Source organism: Hyalella azteca, unplaced genomic scaffold, assembly GCF_000764305.2.
Source record: "Hyalella azteca isolate HAZT.00-mixed unplaced genomic scaffold, Hazt_2.0.2 contig3312, whole genome shotgun sequence".
NCBI lineage: Eukaryota > Metazoa > Arthropoda > Malacostraca > Amphipoda > Hyalellidae > Hyalella > Hyalella azteca.
In genome coordinates this window covers 192,817-215,733 of record NW_025933564.1, presented here as the reverse complement: position 1 = coordinate 215,733, position 22,917 = coordinate 192,817, and the positions used below count along the sequence as shown (strand labels likewise).

Below are 22,917 nucleotides of genomic sequence, written 5' to 3'. Positions count from 1 at the left end.
CTTGGAGAGCCGCCGTATGACAAGCTCTCTGTTGCTCTGTTCCCTGTTGCTGTGGTAGCCGACGCGTCACACACCAAACTCAATACAAGTTAGCATAACGTACGAAAATAGAAGGATTTTCACAGCAAGATTGGACTTGCTCCAATTTTTTCGAGACTCTTCCTACAACGAAAAGCTTTAGAAATCATCCAAGATGATGCTGAAAATTAGCCTTGTCGCCGTCGTGTTCGTTTTCCTGCAAGCGGCTTCTGCGCAGGAATTCGGTGAGCCCGTTAATATTATTTGCTAACTTTATTATCAACCGATTTGATTCAAATCGATCCTGAACTGAAATAACGAAAGCAAATATATTTTCCAACTTAAATTGACTTTAACGTTCAACCCAGCAAAGTAAAAATGTCGGCTGCAACTAAATTAGAAAAGCTCGGAAATGCTTTTTCTCTTCACTCAAACGGTTAAATTAGGAAAAAGCCGACAATTGTCATGGGAAAACCGAAGAAAATTAACATGGAACTCTCACGGAAAACTTTATAAGTATTCTAATATTTTTTCCAGGATCTGTTATGCGTAAGAAAACTCTAGATCATTTAGAGGGAAAAATAATGAAAATGTTTTTCTTTTCAATCAAATGGATCTAACAGCCAAGTATACATTGTCTTCAATTTCTCTATATTTCATTCATTTTTTATAGAAATTTCCAAAGAAAAACAATAAAAAGTTATGTGAGGCATCAAAGAATATAATTTATTATGTGAATAAACATTATGAACATTGAAGCTAATTTATATTGCGTAAATAAGAGTATCAAATAAAAACGTGCAATTATTTGAATAAATGCAATGAACATATCAGTTTTATCGTATGGATAAAATTTAGTAAAATGCATAGCTATTCTATAAAAGACCGTTGTAAACATAAATAATTGTTTAACATGTTTAAATGACGGAATTGACGTTTTGCGCGAGAGTATAATAAATGAATGTTTAGCTCGTGAACGTTATGTAATATAAACGTTTAGCTTTAAAGCGATATAATAAACATTTAGCAGTATGATGTCATGTAATAAACATATTTAAAGATATGTAATAAATATTTAGCACTTTACCGTGACACAGTATACGTTTATACATTAAAGTAATGTCTTGTGCTCATATTGCAGCCCTGCTGGTGAGGAACTGCAGAGACAAACACCTGTCACGCCTCAACGAGTGCCTCGTGAGCGCCATAAAGCGCATCCAGCCTCAGCTGGGTGACGGTGAGTTGAGAGCATCCAGCCTCAGCTGGGTGACGGTGAGTTGAGAGCATCCAGCCTCAGCTGGGTGACGGTTGCTGGTGAGGAACTGCAGAGACAAACACCTGTCACGCCTCAACGAGTGCCTCGTGAGCGCCATCAAGCGCATCCAGCCTCAGTTGGGTGACGGTGAGTTGAGAGCATCCAGCCTCAGCTGGGTGATGGTGAGTTGAGAGCATCCAGCCTCAGCTGGGTGACGGTGAGTTGAGAGCATCCAGCCTCAGTTGGGTGACGGTGAGTTGAGAGCATCCAGCCTCAGCTGGGTGACGGTGAGTTGAGAGCATCCAGCCTCAGCTGGGTGACGGTGAGTTGAGAGCATCCAGCCTCAGCTGGGTAACGGTGAGTTGAGAGCATCCAGCCTCAGTTGGGTGACGGTGAGTTGAGTGCATCCAGCCTCAGCTGGGTGACGGTGAGTTGAGTGCATCTAAAGAGTGCAAGTAAACTTGTTACAGTTAATGTTACATATTATACAGATATAGAATACTCCTGCCATGCAAATAAATTTAAGGGACGCCTGCTGAGGGCGTCGGTTCCACATTATTATTAAAGTGCTTCTTTGCCTTAGCTCAAGTCTATGATATTCATTCAATTATCCTGTGAAAATTATCCTGTGCCAAGAAAAATTTCTAATACAAATAAGTTTACTACAGATTCGTTGTTATTTTACTGTGGTTAACTTCTTTCGTGCTGAATACAACTAATATACGTTGCACTTCATCGCCGAAAAAAGTTTAAGAACACACTTTATATTCGATCATCGCATATTGATAAGATTATAAGATGAAAATTTCCAGGCATCCCTTCCCTGAACATCCCCCCCATGGAGCCCCTGCTCCTGGATGACATCCTCTTCCGGCAGGCTGAAGGTCCTGTGAATATCGAGGCGCGCTACCGCAAAGTCATGGTTACCGGCGCCTCCATGTTCGACCTGAAATACTTCGAGTGAGTGCTTCATTTGCAAGATACAGGCATCATATTTTTCATACATACAGGGAGGCATCATATTTAATTGTGGGGTAGGTGTCATATTGCAGCATAAGAATAATAATAATTTTAGCAAGAGTGAATAGATTCGCCCTACTCAAAGGAGGACTGCTAGAGAGCGCTGGTGTTATGCTGTTGTTTATGTCCGTCATTTTGGTAGAATTCGATATGAAGAAGAGTGCTAAAGCACACAGTGCTCGTGCGCTGTATTTATACAAAAGAAGTAACACTAATTGTAAGCTTGAATTTTTAAGTAGGCTGAGATATACTTTCTATATTAGCGAAATAAGGGCAACTTGTGAAATTTATTGAAAGACAGAATGGGCAGCACGCAGAGTAGAATACATTTTCGAAATGGTCTGGACATAACCAGAAGCAAGTCACGAATAACATACTCGAGTTTCTCACTATATTTGCATTTCCAGTGGTTGTTTTACGAGAGATGTTTGGATTTCTGTGCAGTTGGTTTGCTGAGGAAAAAAAGATGTTCCTCGGCATGACTTTCCCCATGATGATCATGACTGGTCAGTACAACCTCACTGGCAACGTCTTCCAACTCCCAGTCGAGGGCAACGGCGACTTCGTTGTTATGCTTGGTTAGTTGACAACTTAGCAATATATTTATTAAACACTTGGTTAGTTAACGACTTAGCAATATATTTATTAAACACTTGGTTAGTTAATAACTTATCAATATATTTATTAAACATTTGGTTAGTTAACGACTTAGCAATATATTTATTAAACCATCTCAGTTGCTTCTGTAAGCAGCTAAAAGGTTCTGATGAGCATAACACAGTTACCTGTATCTGTCAATTACTGTGACCTGAACAAGTAGTTTATAGTTCTCAAAACTTACTTTCATTGTATCAATTCGTATGAAATGGCTTTCGAAAAACGCTCGAAGATAAATTTTTCTAGCCCACACTCGATGCTACCGTTCAAATTAAAATTAAGTTTGAATTTGAAAATTTAGTTTCCACCTTGAATCGGCATTTTCAAATTAAAAGTTCTCTCTTTGCGCAATTCAAACAAATAGTCCTTTTCCAGTCTGGATTTATATTGACCTTATATCAGTTTTTTAGTTAACACGTAAAAGGTTCTCTCAAAATTTGCAGATGGCATCGTTGCTCAGAGCGTCGGTGAAATTTCAGTGGCTGCCGATGGCTCAACAAGACTTTCCAACATGAAGCTCAACTTTGACATCATGAAAATGAAGAGCAAACTCATGAATCTCTTCAACGGCAACCAAGTTCTCAGTACGTATACTCTCTCCATGTCTCTGCTTTCCATACTGTGCCTTGTTGTATGTCAAATTCAGAGAGATAGAAATATATAAATATCGATAGAACATATAAATCCAAAACGTAAAGCAACGTTTTTAAAATGATCTCTGCGCTCCAGGTTATTCATTTATTTTATTTTTTAATCTGAAGTGATCACTCGACCTACCCTTGACTTAACGTTGAGTTTTTGCAGAAAATGAAAAGAGGGTTTCTTTTTCATGACTCAATATTTTCTACAGGACAAGTGATATATTTAATTGCTATGAATGTTTTGCACAGGTGAGACTCTCCACCACTTCCTGAACAGCAACAGTCAGGTCGTCCTTGACGAAGTGCGTCCAGAAATCTCGCGTCAGCTCAGCGGTTTCGTCACGAATTTGCTGCAGGCGCTTATCTCTTCGCTACCCAATGAGGTGTTGTCCACCATCGAAAACTCCAATACTCAGGACAAACACAGACAAAGAACCCTGCAGGTGCGTGCCGGAAACACCGTCTAGACTCTCTAACTGCGCGGTGGTTCATCGTCTAGACTTCCAAACTGCGCAGTGGTTCATCGTCTAGATTTCCAAGCTGTGCGGTGGTTCATCGTCTAGACTTCCAAGCTGCGTGGTGGTTCATCGTCTAGATTTCCAAGCTGCGCGATGGTTCATCGTCTAGATTTCCAAGCTGCGCGGTGGTTCATCGTCTACACTCCCAAATTGCGCGGTGGTTCATCGTCTAGACTTCCAAGCTGCGCGATGGTTCATCGTCTAGACTCCCAAATTGCGCGATGGTTCATCGTCTAGACTCCCAAACTGAGCGGTGGTTCATCGTCTAGACTTCCAAGCTGCGCAGTGGTTCATCGTCTAGACTTCCAAGCTGCGCGGTGGTTCATCGTCTAGACTTCCAAGCTGCGCGGTGGTTCATCGTCTAGACTCCCAAACTGCGCGGTGGTTCATCGTCTAGACTCCCAAACTGCGCGGTGGTTCATCGTCTGGTGGAAAACTGCATTGTTCACCACTGAGTGGTGAATTACGCAATATATAGCTTAAATATAAGTTATTTAATGTAAATGGTGGCCTTCACTACGTTGCTTTGCTTCACTGTAGGGCAGTGATTCATGGCGGTGTATTGCTTTATTGAGGTGCACTGCTTCACTGGGATGCACAGATTCACTGTGATGCAAGGCTGAATTGAAGTGATTTGCTTCATTACGGTGCACTTCTTCACTGTGGCTTAATGCTTATCATAGGAGTACTGCTTCTCTATGATGCAATGCATTTCTCAGTTGCAAGGCTTCACTTAACAGTACTGCTTCACTTAACAGTACTGCTTCACTTAACAGCACTGCTTCACTTAACAGTACTGCTTCACTTAACAGCACTGCTTCACTTAACAGTACTGCTTCACTTAACAGTACTGCTTCACATAACAGTACTGCTTCACTTAAGTACTGCTTCGCTTAACAGTACTGCTTCACTTAAGTACTGCTTCGCTTAACAGTACTGCTTCACTTAACAGCACTGCTTCACTTAACAGTACTGCTTCGCTTAATAGTACTGCTTCACTTAAGTACTGCTTCACTTAATCAGTACTGCTTCACTGTGGGGAGTAGCGTCTTTGAGGTGCACTACTTCACTGTGGTGAGATGCTTCACTTTATAGGAGTACTTCTTCTCACCAGTTCACTTCCTCATTAAGGCACAAACTGCTTCATTGTGCGTCACTGTTACTCATGCAGTACGCACGGCATAACGGCAATGCGCTGCATTATTGTCTAGGAATCTTCTCTACTGATGAGCTTTTCATTCTGGTAAACTGCACTGCACTGCACTGCACTGCACTGCACTGCACTGCACTGCACTGCACTGCACTGCACTGCAGTGATGCACCACTTCAATTGGTGCACGGACTTCCTGAAGAGTCTTAGCTTACAATTTCTGAAAATGTTCTCTCAATTGAAATGAGTGCACGGCATTTCAAAATGGAGATGTACTACTGCTGTTTTGTGATGCAGAGCTGTACAGTGTACAGTGGAGCAGTGTGTAGCTTCGGCAAGTGTCGTGTTGCTTCGCTGTCGTGCCTGTCACATCTTTTATTAACATGAGATCAGTTTTTGTCAGGGAGTAAAGTTGATAGTGGACGTACGAACCGTGATTCATGCACACAAGTACACCATCGTTTGGGTACAGATAAAAATGTTACCGATTTAAATTTTATTTTGGGTAATTCAATTCTACTTTAATTATTTATAATGCAACCAATATCTAGGGTAAATTTTTTAACATCTTAGTTCCGAGCGGATGTCATATCGGTAAAAAATATTCGCCACACGTTCGGGTCAGAGCATGTGAAATTGTGCGTCCAGAAGGTTTTCCAAGATGAGCTGCCATGGCTCTGCGATGGACCATAAACTGTCCTCCACCAATCAAAGAGACGTCCACATTTTCGAGGGCTTTGGAAGAAAATGTTTCCAAACATTGCGTGCAAAAAATGCGTGCATAATAGGATATCAGAACCTGTCCGACCTGCAAGTTGACAGTCATTCGCTAGCATATTATACTCCCAGAAAGGGTACATGAATGTTCTGTTATAATTTCTAAGACACCAATACCCAGAAAAGAGTTGTTCTTTACTCTACTCGGCTCAACACTGTGATAAATATTTTGAGTGGAAGCTCATGGACACGAAAATTATCACTCACTCTTCGGCGTGGTAAGATGATGGCCGAGTGGTTACAGTTGTGGGTACCAAGATTGGAGCAGTGAGTTGTGGTTTTGATGCAGCTACCTGCGACAGTACTGGTCAAAATAGCCGAGGTGGCTGGACAGTTAGGCAATGAAAAATTGGAGCAATGAGCATTGTTTGTATCTAAAGGACAGTCAAATATTCTCATATGAAGCTTCGGTGCTTCCTTAATGCCGATGTTACACGACAGAGGGACACCATGAAGGTACTGAATAAAAATCAGAATTTGATTGTTTCCAGTGAAAAATTGTATACCAAATTATGATTTGTCCTAATTGAAGCCCTAAAAGGCCACAACCAAAGGCTCAATGCGTCTGAGTAAGTGTTTAGCTGAAGTGCTAGGCATAGCAATGTAAATGTGACACCCGCTTATACATGTATAGCTTGTACAACTCTCAGCAGAACGTAATAATCTATAGAGCAAAGTGAGTGTGTCTTATTTGGTCTCCTGGACAACAGCATTACAGAGAATAATTTTTAAGGTTCAAATTCGATCGTTAATAAAACCCATCGCAATGAATTTAACTTTATCAGGTAAAAAGAGAGTGCAGGTATTCATTGCATATGGCACTTGTGAGGTCGTCGTTCTTGGCTTTGTGCTACATAAGGCAACGCGCCTCAACGTCTCCACGTTCTACAAGAGCTTGGAATTTGCAGAAGAAATTTACTTGTATGAATCTTTGTGCAGTCAAACTCAGTATGGAATTTTTGCAGTCTTAAAGTGAATGTTTTACAGTTCAATTAAATATTGACGCGTTGAGAACATGACTAAATCAAGTTTTTCATCGTCCAAGGATGAATGGAGAAATTTGAGGGCATTTTCCAATGCCAGCTACCGATAACTCAAGTGCATAAAAAAACAAAGCAGAAACTGCTGCCTGGGCCGCGAGTGACGTACATTAGAGTTATTATTATAGATATTTTGGCATTGAGGTAAGTTATCTCACCTAAGGCAAAGTATTCAGAAATGATTCATTAAATTAAAGATAATTTATAATTAATGTTGGTTATTCTAAATGACTGATGATTAATGCAATAAAATTTTGTTAGCACGGCGAACCTTCATGCGTGTGCGATGCGATGCTCCACCGAGTTAATTTATATCCGCGGCAAGTTTTTTTTGTTCGAGTCGAAGGATATTTTACATAAATTTTTACCGTTATTTTGATATCGTGAAGCTGAATTGAGCGTCTGTGCAAAGTACCGCCGCATCCGACAGAAGCAATAATGAATAATTTAAACATCAAAATTGAAATTTAAGCCTTTGATTTTATCTTTCACTAAAATTTAATCAAAATTACTAGTAAAAATTGGTCCTGATTTTTATTACCGAGTTATGAGCTCAATTCAAATGTTGGATACACGTTCGCTATACGCGCAGGACTGCGACAACGACACCAGAGCCTATACGTACTTTCAAAAAAAGTTAAGAGATCGTAAGTTCATCAGCCAATCGTTGACGGCCTTCCAAGCCAAATCCACCAATCATAGACAAGAAAATAGAGCGTAAGTATTTACGTTCACATAGCGAATTTTTAAAGTATGGCCCCTTTGCGCCTGCAGCTGGAGTTGCGCTGTACGTATGGCCTTCAATGGGCCGCGGTATAAGATCGAAACGCGCTCCAGGCTTCAGTCGTTAGTGCCGCGGCTTCAGGTAATGATCCCGTGAGCTGCGTCTATTGTCATTGACTTAAAGAAGACTGAAATTTATCTGAATTTGAATGCATAGAAATTGAGTATAGATCTGGAATATTAGAGCTGTTTTTGAAGATGCGTGAACTCAGCGTTCTGATTGTGGTGGTCCTAGGCGTGCATCTTGTTTCAGCTCAGCAATTCGGTAAGCATATAATGCAGTTATTCGATCGTCTTTGCAACCCTGCAAGATTATAAAGAATTTTAAAACACTAATATTATCTAGGAATAACGATTGTGATATTTTCTCATTGTATGAACAATTGGAATTGAGAAAGTTTATAACTGGACATAAAAAGAAATTCCTAAATACCGCTTCAACACCAATGTACGGTTCCATTAAAAAAATTAATTTCAATTTGCACAGGAACCTTCGCGAAGGTTACTAACGAGTGCTAGTGACAGGTCAGCGTGAAATTTCGACAATTATCCTAAATTCATATGAAATAAATAGTAATAATGAATATAATATAAAAAGAAATCTTACAGCTAATCATTGCTGAACAAGTTTAGATATGAATGTTTTAAAAAAACCTGTCTCATGAATTCCAATCGGATGCATTGGAGAATGGCCCACGGTGAAATTTAAGGAAAAGCTCTGCTGTTAAGCACATATAAAGTATTTTAATTGCTTGCAATCAGTTAAATTGCTTTAATACATTGAATGAAATAAAAATATGAATGAGTGAAATTGTTGTTACTGATACAAATTAAAATCTGACAAAATGAAATAAAAAAGGTTTTAATGAAACAATTCATATCTAATAAGTCATTAGACCTCATGCAACCGCGTTGACAAATAACAAATGTTTCACCGTCACCACCCACCGCCTCGTTACGCTTATCTAAGTTATTAACATTTGATATTATTTTGTCTGCTCGGTTTCAAGTTATTCCTTAGGCTGAACAAACTTATGGCTTAAGAATTGATAACAACTCCCACGAATGCAATAAGTTTTCAAGTTATCGGGCTCCGTTAAAAGTACCAGCCAGTCCAAGGACGGCCGACGAGTGGTCAACGATTAGCCACTGAATCAGCCGCCAGACTCTGGACCCTTATGAGTCACAGGGTAATCGTTTATCTCTTGAAAGAAGCTTGGTCCTTAATTGTTACGTGTTTACGTATTATACTGTTTCGAATAGAACAATAGTATTGTCATCAGCAAGTTGATATAAAGCAGAATCGCTAGGCGATTTCCTTAGCGAACGTAACAGTCTTGTTATATCAAGATTCGTATATATTAATCACTTGCTCAAAAAGATTACTTACTCATTAATTCATTCGTAACATATCCTCACCTAATCATTAATTCACTTCGTAACAAATCATTTCATTTTGATTTCAATTCTATTTACATAAATATTTCATCATTAATTTTAATCGTATCACTGTTATATGTAGCTCAGCTTCCTGGACATCAAAACTTCCTGTTATAGACGCTGAGGTCAACAAGACTAAGGGTGGCGGAGCAAGGTAAAAAATTAAAATATTCGACCTTGTGAAATATGATCAATGATAAATTTAAAAATATATATTTTTTGTAATTATCTTGTATAAAAATGGAAGATGAGGCATGCAGTTTGTCGACGAATTCATGTAGCTGTCATAGAGCCGCTTTGATAAGCGTTCGTCTAAAACTCTAAATTGACCGACTGGAAAGATTTGAAAAACTTCACTTCAAATTTATTGTTCGTGAAATGTCGGAGCTGTATAGGCGTTCCGTAGTAAGGCAATGTCAAATATTGCCATGTCACCAAACGCTCCTCCGTTTATTATGAACAAGATCCAGTTTTTATCTGACCAGACAACATTTAGGTCAGAGAGTTCGATGATGTAGAACATCAGGAGTGTAATGAGTGCTGCATATTGAATTAGGCCTGAGTTTCCTTGTACCCAAGACTCACGCGTGCTTAAATTTGACTCGTCCTTCTAATACAAATAAGTAAATAGTATCAGTTGCTAAAAATTTAAAAGCAAAGAATAGTCCACAAAAATTCATATCTTTATAGAAAATGTTTCGGAGTCCAGCTCCATCGTCAGTTCGTAGAATCAAGAATTTACATCGAAAGTCACAAGTTAAGGCAATTGAAAGGACAGGACAAAATTAAAACTTAAATTTACAAGTAATAGGGCATGAAAAAACCTATCTATTCTCAATTTCAAGGGGATAGGAGCTAACAGCTGAATTCAAACTGGGCCTAAGTTTTAAAAATGTACAATGATTCTAAGATACGCAAATCGGAAGTACCGGAGAGGGAAGCTAACACCCTATAAAGTCACTATCAGAAATAGAGACCTGCTCGGCGTGAGTGCGCACAGCTGAATGAGGAGGGCGCGATAGCAACTGTCCGGTCCTACAACTCCTGCCATTATGCTCACCGACCCTGGAATAAAGATTGCGTGACGTCATCCCGATTTACGCAGATGCACATTCTGCACAACGAAATTGGTAAACCAGGGACGATCGCATATGAACAGGGAGCACATCTTTATATCTAAAGAAAGAACCGATTTTTAAATTGTTTAACAGAACAATAAGAAGTTTGACGTATGAAAAGTATTTATTGAACAAGACTTTTAATTCTCTTGACATAGCTTCGGACGCAGGGCCGAAGTATGGAAAAGAACAATAAATAACGTTCCTACTATCGCGCTCGGGAGCAACCTCGCTGAATCGCTTCGACATGAATTTCTTGATTTAAGTATACACCAAACTTGCCGGTGTAGTGTGATGTCTCTATTTCTGACAGTGACTTTAGGGTGTTAGCTTCCACCTCCGGTACTTCAGATTTGCGTATTTTAGAACCATTGTGCATTTTTAAACTAAGGCCCAGTTTAAGTTCAGTTGTTGGCTCCTATCCCCCTATCCCCTTGAAATTGTGAATAGATAGGTTTTTTATGCCCTATTACTTGTAAATTTAGGTTTTAATTGTGTTCTGTGCTTTCAATTGTATTAACTTGTGACTTTCTATGTATATTCTAGATTCTACGAACTGACGATGGAGCTGGACTCCGAAACGTTTTTTGGTATCAGTTGCTTACAACTTAGTATCAGCTGCTTTACAATTTAGTATCAGTTGCTTTACAACTTGGTATCAGTTGCTTACAACTTAGTATCAGTTGCTTTACAACTGATACTCATTATCGCGACAAAAATGTAAAGTTGTAATTTTTGCATGGATCACCATTGCATGCATCGTCATGCGGTGCCCCAATGCTACGAGACTGTTGATAGCGGAGGCTTTCATCATGAAGGACGAGTCTCCTGCTATCAATTTACAAACTGCCGGATTCGTCAGGACGTTGATATTATTCTCGGATTAATTTGACTTTCGATTTTAAACCGTATTTACGATACCTTCTGTATGAACTTATGTCATGTCCAAATTTCAATTTTAAGCGTTGTAATACCTGTTCACTTGCTTGATAATGAATATTGATATATTCGAAACGTCGCATTCCAGTAAAATGTCACTTGGTAATCTTCTTTTTGATCTCCAAGCACCAGCAAGAAATTTCGTTCGGCTTATCGAAAAAAAAAAATTGTTAATAAAAAGTAAGCTCTGGTCTTCAATCAAACCTATATATTTTTATAAACTTGGGCCAGTCTATAGTGCGACGATTTTGAAGTAATTCTGCGAAAGTAGGTATAATTGTACGACGAAACCCGCTTCGCACGGTTTAGCCGGTAATTAGTTTCTGTTTATTGCGTTACAACGAAAAGATGAACGTTATTGGGCGACATGCCATGTAATGCCAACCTATTTAGGTTAGAGTTATTGTTAGGGGTGTAAAAAGGGTTAGATTAGGGTTAGGATCACAACACTGCAGGGGTTAGATCAATCCGGGTAAAGTCTTTTCGTAAATTTAAATATGGTTCAAAAATGCCAACATTATTGACACGGAAAAATCAATTGGTTGTTCCAGCACATACGTAGTATATATATTTGTGGCTCATTGTTGTCATGTTTTTCTACAGCCACGTTGATGAAGCAATGTCACGAGCAGTTTCTGGACCGCTTCAACGAATGCTTCATCAGCGCCGTGAAGCGCATGCAGCCCACTCTCGTCAAAGGTGGGTGATGACGTGTGCGTACAGCGCTGTGAAGCGCGTGCAGCTCACTCTCGTAAAAGGTGGGTGATGACGTGTGCGTACAGCGCCTGAAACGCATTCAGCCCACCACCGTCAAAGGTGATCACATAGCGCGCTAACATGTGCACGTGTAGCTCTCGCACATTGATGAGCACACAGTGCATGAAAGCTGTAGCAATCCCTCTGTACACATTGTTGTAATGTACGGGTGTTGAAGCAAAACATGTTCGTATTCACATAGCACATATGTCGTATCCAGGGGCTCGCCACATTTCATCCCATCAAGACTTCTTGCTAATTGTCTGAGCATAATGAGTTCATTATTATCATTTAAATCGATTAAATTCCTCTATACTCTTGAACGGCCCTCATTAACTGTTCTTTCAAATGACGACTTAATTTAGTTTAAGAGAAATTTTGGTAATGTGTATTATTGTGTATGTGATAAATCAGGAAGCGGTATGATATTATCTCGAAACCAAATCGATAAAACAAGCAGCAATAAATTTTAAATAGAAACGTTATACTATTTTAACCAAGCTAAATTGTATCTTGATTTCTGAGACCTGACATTGCATGGGAGCATGAATGAAACATACTAGTGTAAAATCGACGTGAGAAGGATACATCATGTGGTTGTTTATTGATTGATAAATTATATTCAATTATTTATTACACATTAAATATTGTTTATATGATTCATTATTTTGAAATCAAGACACACTGGATTCCACGTAGGCAAGATATAGGTTAAAAGGGAGTAAATTGAATCTAATGCATCCCTCCAGGTAAATGACGTTAAAATAACATTGAGCAGGAATTGATTCAGGATACAGCATTCATTTAATTTTATTTTATTTAATTTTTATTTTATTTATTATACGCCTGGTTCATGAAATAGAACTTAACTAATTGACTAAGTTCTTTCAGGACTAATGTCTCCGCAGTCTATGACCAATACTCAACATAATAATATAAATAAATAATACTAACATGATAATAAAATAAGTCAATCAGTGACCAACTAAAAGTAATGGCATAAATAAACTAACCAATAAGGCCATTTTAATTTTAACCTAGGCAACCCGGAGCTGAATGTGCCCAGCTTGGATCCTCTTCACATGGGCAACATCTCATTCACGCAACGTGAAGGACCGGTCACAGTCGACGCCTTCTACTCCGATGTCGCCGTGTCCGGTGTGGCTGATTTCGACATCAAGTACTTAGAGTGAGTGAAACAAGTGCCTGGGGACGATAACGAGTAGTAAAGAAATTCATAAAAAATATAAATAAAATTACTTTATTTAAAACTTATATTTTTTCGAATTACCGCAAATTTATTCCAGTTTGGGTTTCACCTTCAAACTACATTTTGAAAGTTATGGTGAATAATTTGTAGTGCAAGACAACTATAGAAAGACAAAATCTTGAGTATACAGGGTGGCGCAGAACCGATTGAGTAGTTTTGAGGCGGAATAAAAGAGTAATGGAGGTACATAAAGAAGAAAGTCTATTTTCCTCGATGTTAATTTGCATAACATACCATTTATAGAATACTTGTGTTTGAAAACAATATCAGGAAGATGGTGGCCGTTAGCTGCAAGACAATGTTGGAGTCGTTCTCGGAAGTTTTCTACAGCACGTTCACACATATGGCGAGGTATGGCCATAACCTCTGCTACAATAATCCGTTCCCTTAGCTGTGGTAGGGTGTGAGGGCGACTTCTGAAAACCCTTTTTTTTAGATGTCCCCAAAGACAGAAATAGAAAATGCTCAAATCAGGTGACCTCGCAGGCCACTGTAAATCACCCCTCAGAGACCAGACCTCCGGGAAACATGCGTCTCAAAACATTGAATAACACTCGGGCTGTGTGAGCTGAAGCCCCATCCTGCTGGAACCACACGTTTCCCAATGCTTCATTTTTAACAATTTTTTCCATCCTGGGCTGCAAGAAATTTTGCAACATTGCAGCATAGCGTTCGGAATTCACTGACACGGTTACTCCCTCCTCCGAGAACGACTCCAACAGTGTGTTGCAGCTAACGGCCCCCATCTTCCTGATATTGTTTTCAAAACATAAGTATTCTAAATAACTAAAAATTTAAAAGCAAAGAATAGTCCACAAAAATTCATATCTTTATAGAAAACGTTATATCATACGTTTTCTATGAAGATATGGATTTTTGTGGACTATTCTTTGCTTTTAAATTTTTAGTCAACTTGCGATTTAAGCAAATAAGTGACATTAATACTATTCTAAATAAATGGTATGTTATGCAACATCGAGGAAAATAAACTTCCTTCTTTATGTACCTCCATTACTCTTTTATTTTACCTCAAAACTGCTCAATCGGATCTGCCCCACCCTGTACTTTCAAAAATTGAAAAGAGATATATATGAGCGCAATCGTTAACTGCCATCACTCACCACACGGTTCTGTGGAATAGTAATAATTTTCTTCATGCTTGCACACAATGTTCTAGATTTGAAGGCGAAGTTGTCTTACTTCTTTTTTAGCAAAGCACACTTTTTTTACTAGAATTTGAATTAATGTTTCAATACAGAATAACATTTTAGAATCATTGCTGCCAAATAAGCAAGTAAAGACTAAATGCCGGCAAAATTCGCCTTTCGGATCGCTCGTCGTCAAACTACAGGCAAGGCCACAACATTTCCAGGTCGCGATGAGTGTCTCATACGATCATTCAACTACAAGTTTTCGTCTTTTAATTGACAAACTTGATGAGGTAGGAGGTAATAAATCTGTTTTATTGCGATATAACACAACTTGAAAGCATGCCAGTGCTGTCAAATATGCAAATAAGGTAAATGTACTGAAAATAAGCTAAATCGAAAGTACGAATACACTAGAAAAGGAAACGACCGTTTTTATTATTTCTGTTGCCGACGTAATTGACTGCCTGACGCTTAATTAATCTCGTCAATCTCTCACATCTATTTTCTATATCTCAGCCTGAACCTGCAGAATGGCTCCATGCTTTTTGGCGTCACGGTTCCATCCATTCTCGTCCGCGGACAGTACAAAATTGGCGGCCGCGTCTTCGAGCTCCCGGTGGTGGGAGAGGGCGCCTTTGGGACAAACCTAAGTAAACATTAGTTTGAATCATTTCCCGTTTTTATTTTCCTTTGTAATTATTAACTTGAAATATTTGAATCACATCTTCCCCTCATTATAGCTATTGGCTCTTGTTTCTGATTACCTGCTTCTTGGTGGCGTTAAGGCTGCCATGTACTGTTCGCAAAGCGTGTAGGACTGTAGGTGTATCCATTGAATCATTCTGCGCATTTACTGTCCAAAATTTCTTTGCTTTAGTTCAGGAATGAAATTATGTATAATGTTTTCATTGCACTGCAATCGATGCAATTATTCATTTGTAAATAATCTCCAACTTTTTTTATCGAAGGGATGAATTTATTGATAATATCTCATCTGCCTCAATTTATGCATGCAGCGGCCTTGACAGTGAGTGGTTACGGCGAAGTGAGGCCTCATCAGGGGTTCCTACGAATAGGCAACATTGTCTTGGACTTCAGTTTCAAGACGTTGTCGACCAAGATGCATAACCTCTTTCCTGACAACCAAGTTCTCAGTGAGTATCGCGTGCTCCGACATGTATAGCGGTTATACGTATATATAGAGGTTTCAGCGTTTATTAGTCCGTTGGCCTGTCGCCGATTCTTAACATTGCAGAACATTCACAGCTTGTTGAGGGCTTGAACTCGCAACCCACTGCTTCAATTTTGCTTTGCTTAACCGCCCGGCCTCCTCGTCGATTCTGACCAGAAACTGGCGCACAGAGCTGGGGTCGGACCCGCGCCTCTCTGCTCCAATCCTGGTACTCTGAACTGTAACCACTGGGCCACCCTGCCATGTCTACTTTCTAGTAACAACACGTCGTCACCCAAGATGCGTAACCTCTTCCCTGACAACCAAGTTCTCATTGAATATGAGTATTGGGTGTTCCTCTTTGTAAAACTTGTACACTTCCTAATTTCAATATATTGTCAAGCACGATGCATAACTTCTTCCCTGACAATTAACCAAGTTCTCAGTGAGTATCGCGTGCTCCGACATGTAAAACTTGTACACTTTCTAGTTACAACACGTCGTCACCCAAGATGCATAACCTCTTGCCTGACAACCAATTGTACCACGTATTTGAACATGTAAAACGTATACACTTTATGGTGCTGCAATCCGCTGTTGTTGCTTGCTTGGAACATAGCTATTGATCTAGGGAATATTTTTGGATTGCAGAATTTTTAAAATAAGGCTCCAACCATAAAGTTGCTGTCATAACGTTACAAGAGCATTTGTCATAAGTACCAAGAATGATATTTGAAAGTTAATTTATTTTAAATTGATTTATTTGGAAGTTAGAAGAACAATGTCTTCATTGGTATTCTAAGAAACGCCTCTATCAAATTGGGGCGATGAAAATTAGTCGCATCAGAAAAATCTTGATCAATATCTATTTATAAAATATTATACTCTCCAGGTGTGTAACTATTTTTAGGGAATATTATATAGAACGAATAGGAGGAAGTAAGACAGTGATTAGGTTATTAGATATTGATTAAAAGATTTTTAATTAATTCTACTTAGACCAATTGTTCTTCTAAATTGTAGACGGTTACTATATTATATAATGACTCTATGTATCATCACTTGGAATCCTATCATCTTTGCAATCACTATGATGTAAAATTACATGATTACATTAAAAAAAGCAATAAGCCATAATTGTTTGCAGGTGACACCATCCACCACTTCTTGAACAACAACCACGAAGCGTTGGCTGCCGAGATCAGACCTGAAGTGTCGCGCCAGCTCAGCATCTTCTTCGCTCAGATCTTCAACCGTATCCTGCCTACGGTGCCAGCTGCAGTGCCACGTGGTGCCAGCATCAACACCAACGACAAGCACAGGAAGAAGACCCTTCAGGATATGGCACTTCGCCGCAATGATCAGTCCGTCAGGGGCTGAGTGCTGACTTTAGCACTCAGTTGTATACGTCGGATTGGCGGGAGGCGTTGACATGTATATTCTAGTTTCCAGGAGTTTCCAATGGCAAACTAGAAACTCAAAAGTGTCTGATCGTGAGATACTTGATGCTTTCAAATACATAGACGTAGTGATGCCGAACTGCTTTTTCAGTTTTGTTGTAACGTATGACTTCGGAGCCGCGATAAACTGTTCTTTGATCTGTGATAATTTTTTTAAAACATTTCTTTATTTAGATAATCCTTCGTTTAGTTTTGGATGGGATGGCTGTAGAGATTTCCGCAACAACTGTTAATAGAAAAAAATATTGGCTCGTTTGCTGGAGCACGACCATGAAAGCACGATCGGCATAAGGTATACTCAGTTTCGATCTCAGAGAGATTTTTTCGAAATCCTGTGCAGACGTTCGATCACTCGATTGGACTGAGTGTGGCGGTATGCAGTGGCGTTGCGTCAATTAAGCACCACCAACACTAGAAGTTCTTTGGTTTGAAATAGAATTGTATGTCTAAAATTGTGAAAACAAATTCTATCGATCTGTATATTCTATGATCAATCTATTCTATTGAGATTCGAGTTGATCCTACTAAACTTTTGCATTAATATGTCAATTAAAGTAACAATTGTTTCGGATAAAAGGTGCAACATGAATCCAACTTAAAGCCAGTTAAAATCAAGTGTTATGGAAGAATTCTAGTATCGCCTATGGCTCTCTTTGCGGAAGTATACCGCCGATGTGAAGTTGTACGCTATGGAATCTCTTCGACAGCAAGGCTTACTTTAATTGTGAAAATCACCAATGATATGAAAGAGGCTGCATTGTTGACATTATTTCAGTGTTACAAAAATTACAAAGAATTAGAGCACAAGAACATTTGCTCAGGCTCACTAATAGGAAGAACAAAATCAACTGGGATCGATTCCACTTTTCCTGCCGTGAGCCTTATATCACTAAAGGACTGAAAAGGGGAAGTTACACAATAACACTTGCTAAGCACTACCAGAATAATTGGGGTAAATTTATATTCTGGCACACGAGCGATAATGTTTCACAAATAACCGCCTTCTAATACACAATGCAATTAAATTTGATGTTAGAAAATCAATTCCTAAAATAAGAGGAACATAATGATTGGATATTGCAGGGAATACTGACAAGGTCAAATCATTCATTTGAACACCCTGAACATTTACTGCATAAGTTGCCTTTCCCAAAGTCCTGAATTGTCCATTACCAACAACACGATACATATGAATGTCATTAATTATTGGGAGTTGTAGCTGATTGGTTAGTTCTAATGTAATAAGTGAACTTTCTGCTCCCGAGCCAATGACAGCAACTACTGACTTACCATTCAGTGAGACAGTCACTCGGAGTAATATCGTTCCCAGGCCTATGATGTTGACCACCTTCCTAGGAATAAGTCTCGAATGCCTTGAAGCACCAGGTAGTGGAGGTGCAGAGGACATTAATGGCTCAGAGGGCAATAATGTCTCAGAGGGCAATAATGACTCAGAGGGCAATAATGACTCAGAGGGCAATAATGACTCAGAGAGCAATAATGACTCAGAGGGCAATAATGACCCGAAGGAGCCATGGGAGCCATCACAACTAAGTCCTGCCATGGCATAGTACCTGTGGCATGACCCTTGGGACCCCACTTGGGCCTTGACAGAATTGGGAGAATCCTTTTTGCTCCCAGCAGTTCTGCCGTCCTGTTGTTCCTGATGCTGTTCTGGTATAGCTGAAGATGCAGGCTCAATAATCTCATCATGTTTTGCATCGAACCTTAATGCTTTGGATGGCAGTTTGTTTTGGTCTAAATCAATGAGGGATGTTTCCTGAAAAATTACAAAAATTGAACAGATTGGTAGGGTGATAACAAGGGTAGATGCCTTCCGGCATTAACAGTTGATAAAAATAATATAAATGTAAAATTTCATAAATGAGATTTCGTTTCATTACTAGGTATATGTTTAGTGTTGAATCGCAATTTTTTCTAATTTGTGAACTTTAGTTCACAAATTCATTGTATAAGTATTACTTGAACCATCCTTTCGACCCGAAACTAAATATGTCAACTATAAGACCGATAGATGAAATAAAGTCTATAGTCTATATGACTGTTAATCACGTAGCAGCCTTGTTACTATAAATAGCGTTTGTGAACATTTACCGCGCATCGCTTTTACAATACAGTCGTATGCATTCTAATTCCCTCAAGTTTTATTGCTCCCAGATTTATAATGAAACTATAGAACTAAATACCGTGGACTTTTGGGTCTGAATCCAGGCAAGATGGCCCAGTAAATTCCGCAGCCAGGAGTTCCATCAGTTCTGACGAACCTCCTGCTGAACTGATGGAACTATCGATGGACAGCAAACATCGCTTCAAGTATTGGAACTGGCAAGCAAAATAAATAGGAAAACGTTGCAAGTTAGACTTTCTTGCACCGTTCAACTTCAAGGACGTCTAAGCTCTAACTCAATATTCTCTATCGCATGCGGTAAACCGGACGTCTTAAATCTTTAAATACAAAGTGTTGAACTATGCAGGAAAAGGCAACTACAAACCATGGAGCGTTGACGTGCATCCTAGTTTGCGCCCAGGATGCGCACTTTGTTGTGTTATGTTGAGATTGGTGATTATTCGTTATTATTTCATATATTATTATATTAGGTAGGTATTTTATTTATTAAAAGGTATAACTCGTATAAGTTACGATCACCTTACGTGTTAAACAAGAGTGATTCTATTGATACATTAATTCAATATTACCGATGTACTTCCGAACTTTCGGGTAAACTGGTCCTCAATGTAAAATACGATACAGAAAATTATCAGTACAATGGGAAAAAATAATTGCTTTTATATCTATTTTGCCCCAAGCCGCGCAATCCAGTACGAACCAGTGCCAACTGTCAATTAATGCTTGCATCCTGAAAGTTGTAAAAACTTGAATTTCGAGAAGCATGCTTGAGCAAATTATTATAAGAACTTGAAGCCTGTTCTCGTTTTTTGAACGGAAAATCCCGGGCGCTTAAGACAACTCGGGTTCAATGATATTTTTTATTATTTTAGCACCGAAATTTATTCCATGCTTTTTAAGGCCCGAGCAAAAAAGGTGTTTGATATGAATTTAGAAAGATAAATCGCAGCTCTGGTAAAAATTTTTCAGATCACTGGTTATTGGAACTGATCAATTTGAAACAAAACAAAACAATTAAGACTCGAATCTACCAATACTTAATTTAATTTTCTGCTCAAATCGCAAGTTCTCTAAGAATTAAAAGGCAAAGAAAACCTCAAGCAGCTTCACCATTTCTTTAACTTTAATGGAAACGTTTTGGAGTCCAACTCCAGCATCAGCTAAAATCTTTTATATAATGCAAGGTGAAATGTCGAATCCACCAGCTTCAGTGTCGAAACATGAGCTATTTAATTAATTTCGGAGATAATATTATTGCCTACTTCATCAAAGCAATCATACGGGAAGAAATTGCAGAAAATTTCAAGGTTGTGTGCTAAGTTGACGGCGCAACTGATGACGTGACAAAGGGAGAAAGATGGTGCGCTTCTAGATGCGAGTCATTAATTAAATTGTGTTGTTTGCATGGACTTAAAATTTAAAAATTTCTGTCTGGAATAATTATTATTATTATAGTTTCTTCGTACTAGCTCCAGCATCAAAAAATGTAAAGATTATTTATCCCTTTTTCAAAATTTCTGAAAAGGGTGAAAATGGAACTGTGATTGTCGCGCATGTCGATGTTGTGACTTCACTTAAGAAACATCTTTTCTGTCTTTGCGTTATCTTGTGGTTCATCATTAATCACTTGTAACTGATAGACGAAAGATTGTGCGCTGCTCCAGAACATTATTTCCATAACACAATATCCAACTCATTGACTTTATATTGAGGATAATCTGTAGAGAATATGCATAAATCAAAATTATACGTTATAAAATTGCAAAATTACGTTTTTGGCTAGCAAGATGTAATAAATTATTTATTACCAAAAATTTAATAAAATTTAACTGGATTGCGGAACCGAATTTCGTTTGAACATGCGAAAACAAACTCACGATTAAACGTCTGAAAACTCTAACTGAAAAGTGTTGAACTATGCATCTAATAGATGCATGATACATAATATCCTGATCTCTGACTGCCTTCCCAGCTAGTATAGTCAGAGATCTGGAGCCGTACAGGGTAAGTAGTAGCTATCAGTATTTTACACGGAACAAGTAGTAGCTATCAGTATTTTACACAGGGTAAGTAGTAGCTATCAGTATTTTACACAGGGCAAGTAGTAGCTATCAGCATTTTACACGGGACGACTAGTAGCTATCAGTGTATTGATTTGAACAGGAAAGTGAGGTGGTGGTGCATAGATGGGTTTAGTGGACTTTGAATAAGAAGCATTTGTAACAGATGAGGACATGCAAATATTTCTCCTGTTCGCACTGTGTGGGTTAGATTCTCATGTCAAACGTGGAGACGCCGTCGTTAAATATGCGTTGCACATATGGTGGTATCTGTTGTAAATATTTTAATTACGTGAGTGAATTTCTGAATTTCGAATAATAATATCCTGTAGAAGTATTCAGTTTTGAAGTCGTCTCTGCTTTTATTTCTGCCGCCGTCATTATTCCAATATCTTTTTTGAGTAGTCAAAATGTGGGTTGTGAGGATCAGAGGTCTGGTGGATTTCGGTTCGTAGATAAATTCGGATTAATTCGGTTCCCAGATTAATATTTCAGTGGCTTTTTAACACGTTTTTCTTAGCTTAGCTTCGCGTTTGTTTGTTTGTTTGTTTTGTTGTTGTTAACATTGACAACGAAAATTAGCTCACTTCTGATTGCTCTAGAGATCTGAAATTCGGCATGCAGGCTATTTTCGCCTAACATTTTCAGATACAATCATAAAAACTAGCAATTAGAGACCTAAATTAGCTTAATTGAGTATGGGTAAATAAGCTCATTATCATTTAATAGCTCATTATCATTTAAACCGAGTAAATTACTCTTTACTCCTGAAAACGGCCCTCAGTTTTTCTTCCAAAAGATTATTCAATTTAGTTTAAGAGAATTATTTTGAAAGGGGTATTATTGATTTGTGATGGTGATAAATAAGGACGCGGCATGACATTCTCTCGAATCCACATTAATAAAACAAGCCGCAATGAATTTTAAATTGAAACATTATGCTATAATAACAAAGTTCACTTAAGACTTAATAGCAAAGAAAACTCCCCAAAATTCATATTATCTTTATAGAAAACATTTCAGTGTCCAGCTCGATCACCAGTACATAAATTCTGTAACAAAGAAGAATCAGTAATTAGCACAGTCAAGATTACAAAAAAAACTAAACGGTAAAACCGATCTATTAACAATTTTAAGCGGGTTGGAGCTAGAAGCTGAATTTAAACTAGGCCTCTGTTTAAAAATATATCATGATTCTGAAATGCATAAACCGGAAACACCAGAAGTGGAAGCTAAAACCTCGAAGTCACTATCAGAAATTGGAACATCGCACTGCTCGGCGCGAGTGCTCACAGCCGAATAAGGGGGGCGTGATGGTAAGTGGCTTAATGTTCTGCGATCATCTCCCTATGTTCTGCGACCCTTGAATAAAGATTGCGAGACGTCATCCCGACGTACGCAGATGCACAATGTGCACAACTACATTTATAAGTTAGGGACACTCGCATATGCATAGAACATATAGGGGACCCAAAAAAGAAGAGATTTAGAAATTGTTCATCCATAAAACACGAAGATTAACATATGGGAAGTAAATTGAGAAC

At 38.6% G+C, this 22,917-nt stretch overlaps 2 protein-coding genes across 2 annotated transcripts; both read left to right on the top strand.

The window, feature by feature from the left end:
- On the top strand, positions 1 to 4,613 carry LOC108668763 (protein takeout). Its single transcript, XM_018156014.2, has 6 exons — positions 1 to 263; positions 1,160 to 1,255; positions 2,086 to 2,233; positions 2,738 to 2,871; positions 3,394 to 3,534; positions 3,841 to 4,613. The coding sequence occupies exons 1-6, from the start codon at positions 194 to 196 to the stop codon at positions 4,056 to 4,058; spliced, it is 807 nt and encodes a 268-aa protein (XP_018011503.1). The 5' UTR covers positions 1 to 193; the 3' UTR covers positions 4,059 to 4,613.
- Positions 4,614 to 7,935: 3,322 nt separating this feature from the next.
- Positions 7,936 to 17,304, top strand: LOC108668775 (protein takeout). Its single transcript, XM_018156029.2, has 6 exons — positions 7,936 to 8,124; positions 11,960 to 12,055; positions 13,154 to 13,301; positions 15,050 to 15,183; positions 15,550 to 15,687; positions 16,852 to 17,304. The coding sequence occupies exons 1-6, from the start codon at positions 8,058 to 8,060 to the stop codon at positions 17,082 to 17,084; spliced, it is 816 nt and encodes a 271-aa protein (XP_018011518.1). The 5' UTR covers positions 7,936 to 8,057; the 3' UTR covers positions 17,085 to 17,304.
- The last annotated feature ends 5,613 nt before the right edge of the window (positions 17,305 to 22,917 follow it).

Coding starts and splice junctions, on each gene's coding strand:
- LOC108668775 (XM_018156029.2), top strand. CDS start 8,058: ATGCGTGAACTCAGCGTTCTGATTGTGGTGGTCCTAGGCGTGCATCTT. Junction 8,125..11,959: donor TGTTTCAGCTCAGCAATTCG/GTAAGCATATAA, acceptor GTTTTTCTACAG/CCACGTTGATGAAGCAATGT. Junction 15,184..15,549: donor CGCCTTTGGGACAAACCTAA/GTAAACATTAGT, acceptor TTATGCATGCAG/CGGCCTTGACAGTGAGTGGT.
- LOC108668763 (XM_018156014.2), top strand. CDS start 194: ATGATGCTGAAAATTAGCCTTGTCGCCGTCGTGTTCGTTTTCCTGCAA. Junction 264..1,159: donor GGCTTCTGCGCAGGAATTCG/GTGAGCCCGTTA, acceptor CTCATATTGCAG/CCCTGCTGGTGAGGAACTGC. Junction 1,256..2,085: donor CCAGCCTCAGCTGGGTGACG/GTGAGTTGAGAG, acceptor GAAAATTTCCAG/GCATCCCTTCCCTGAACATC.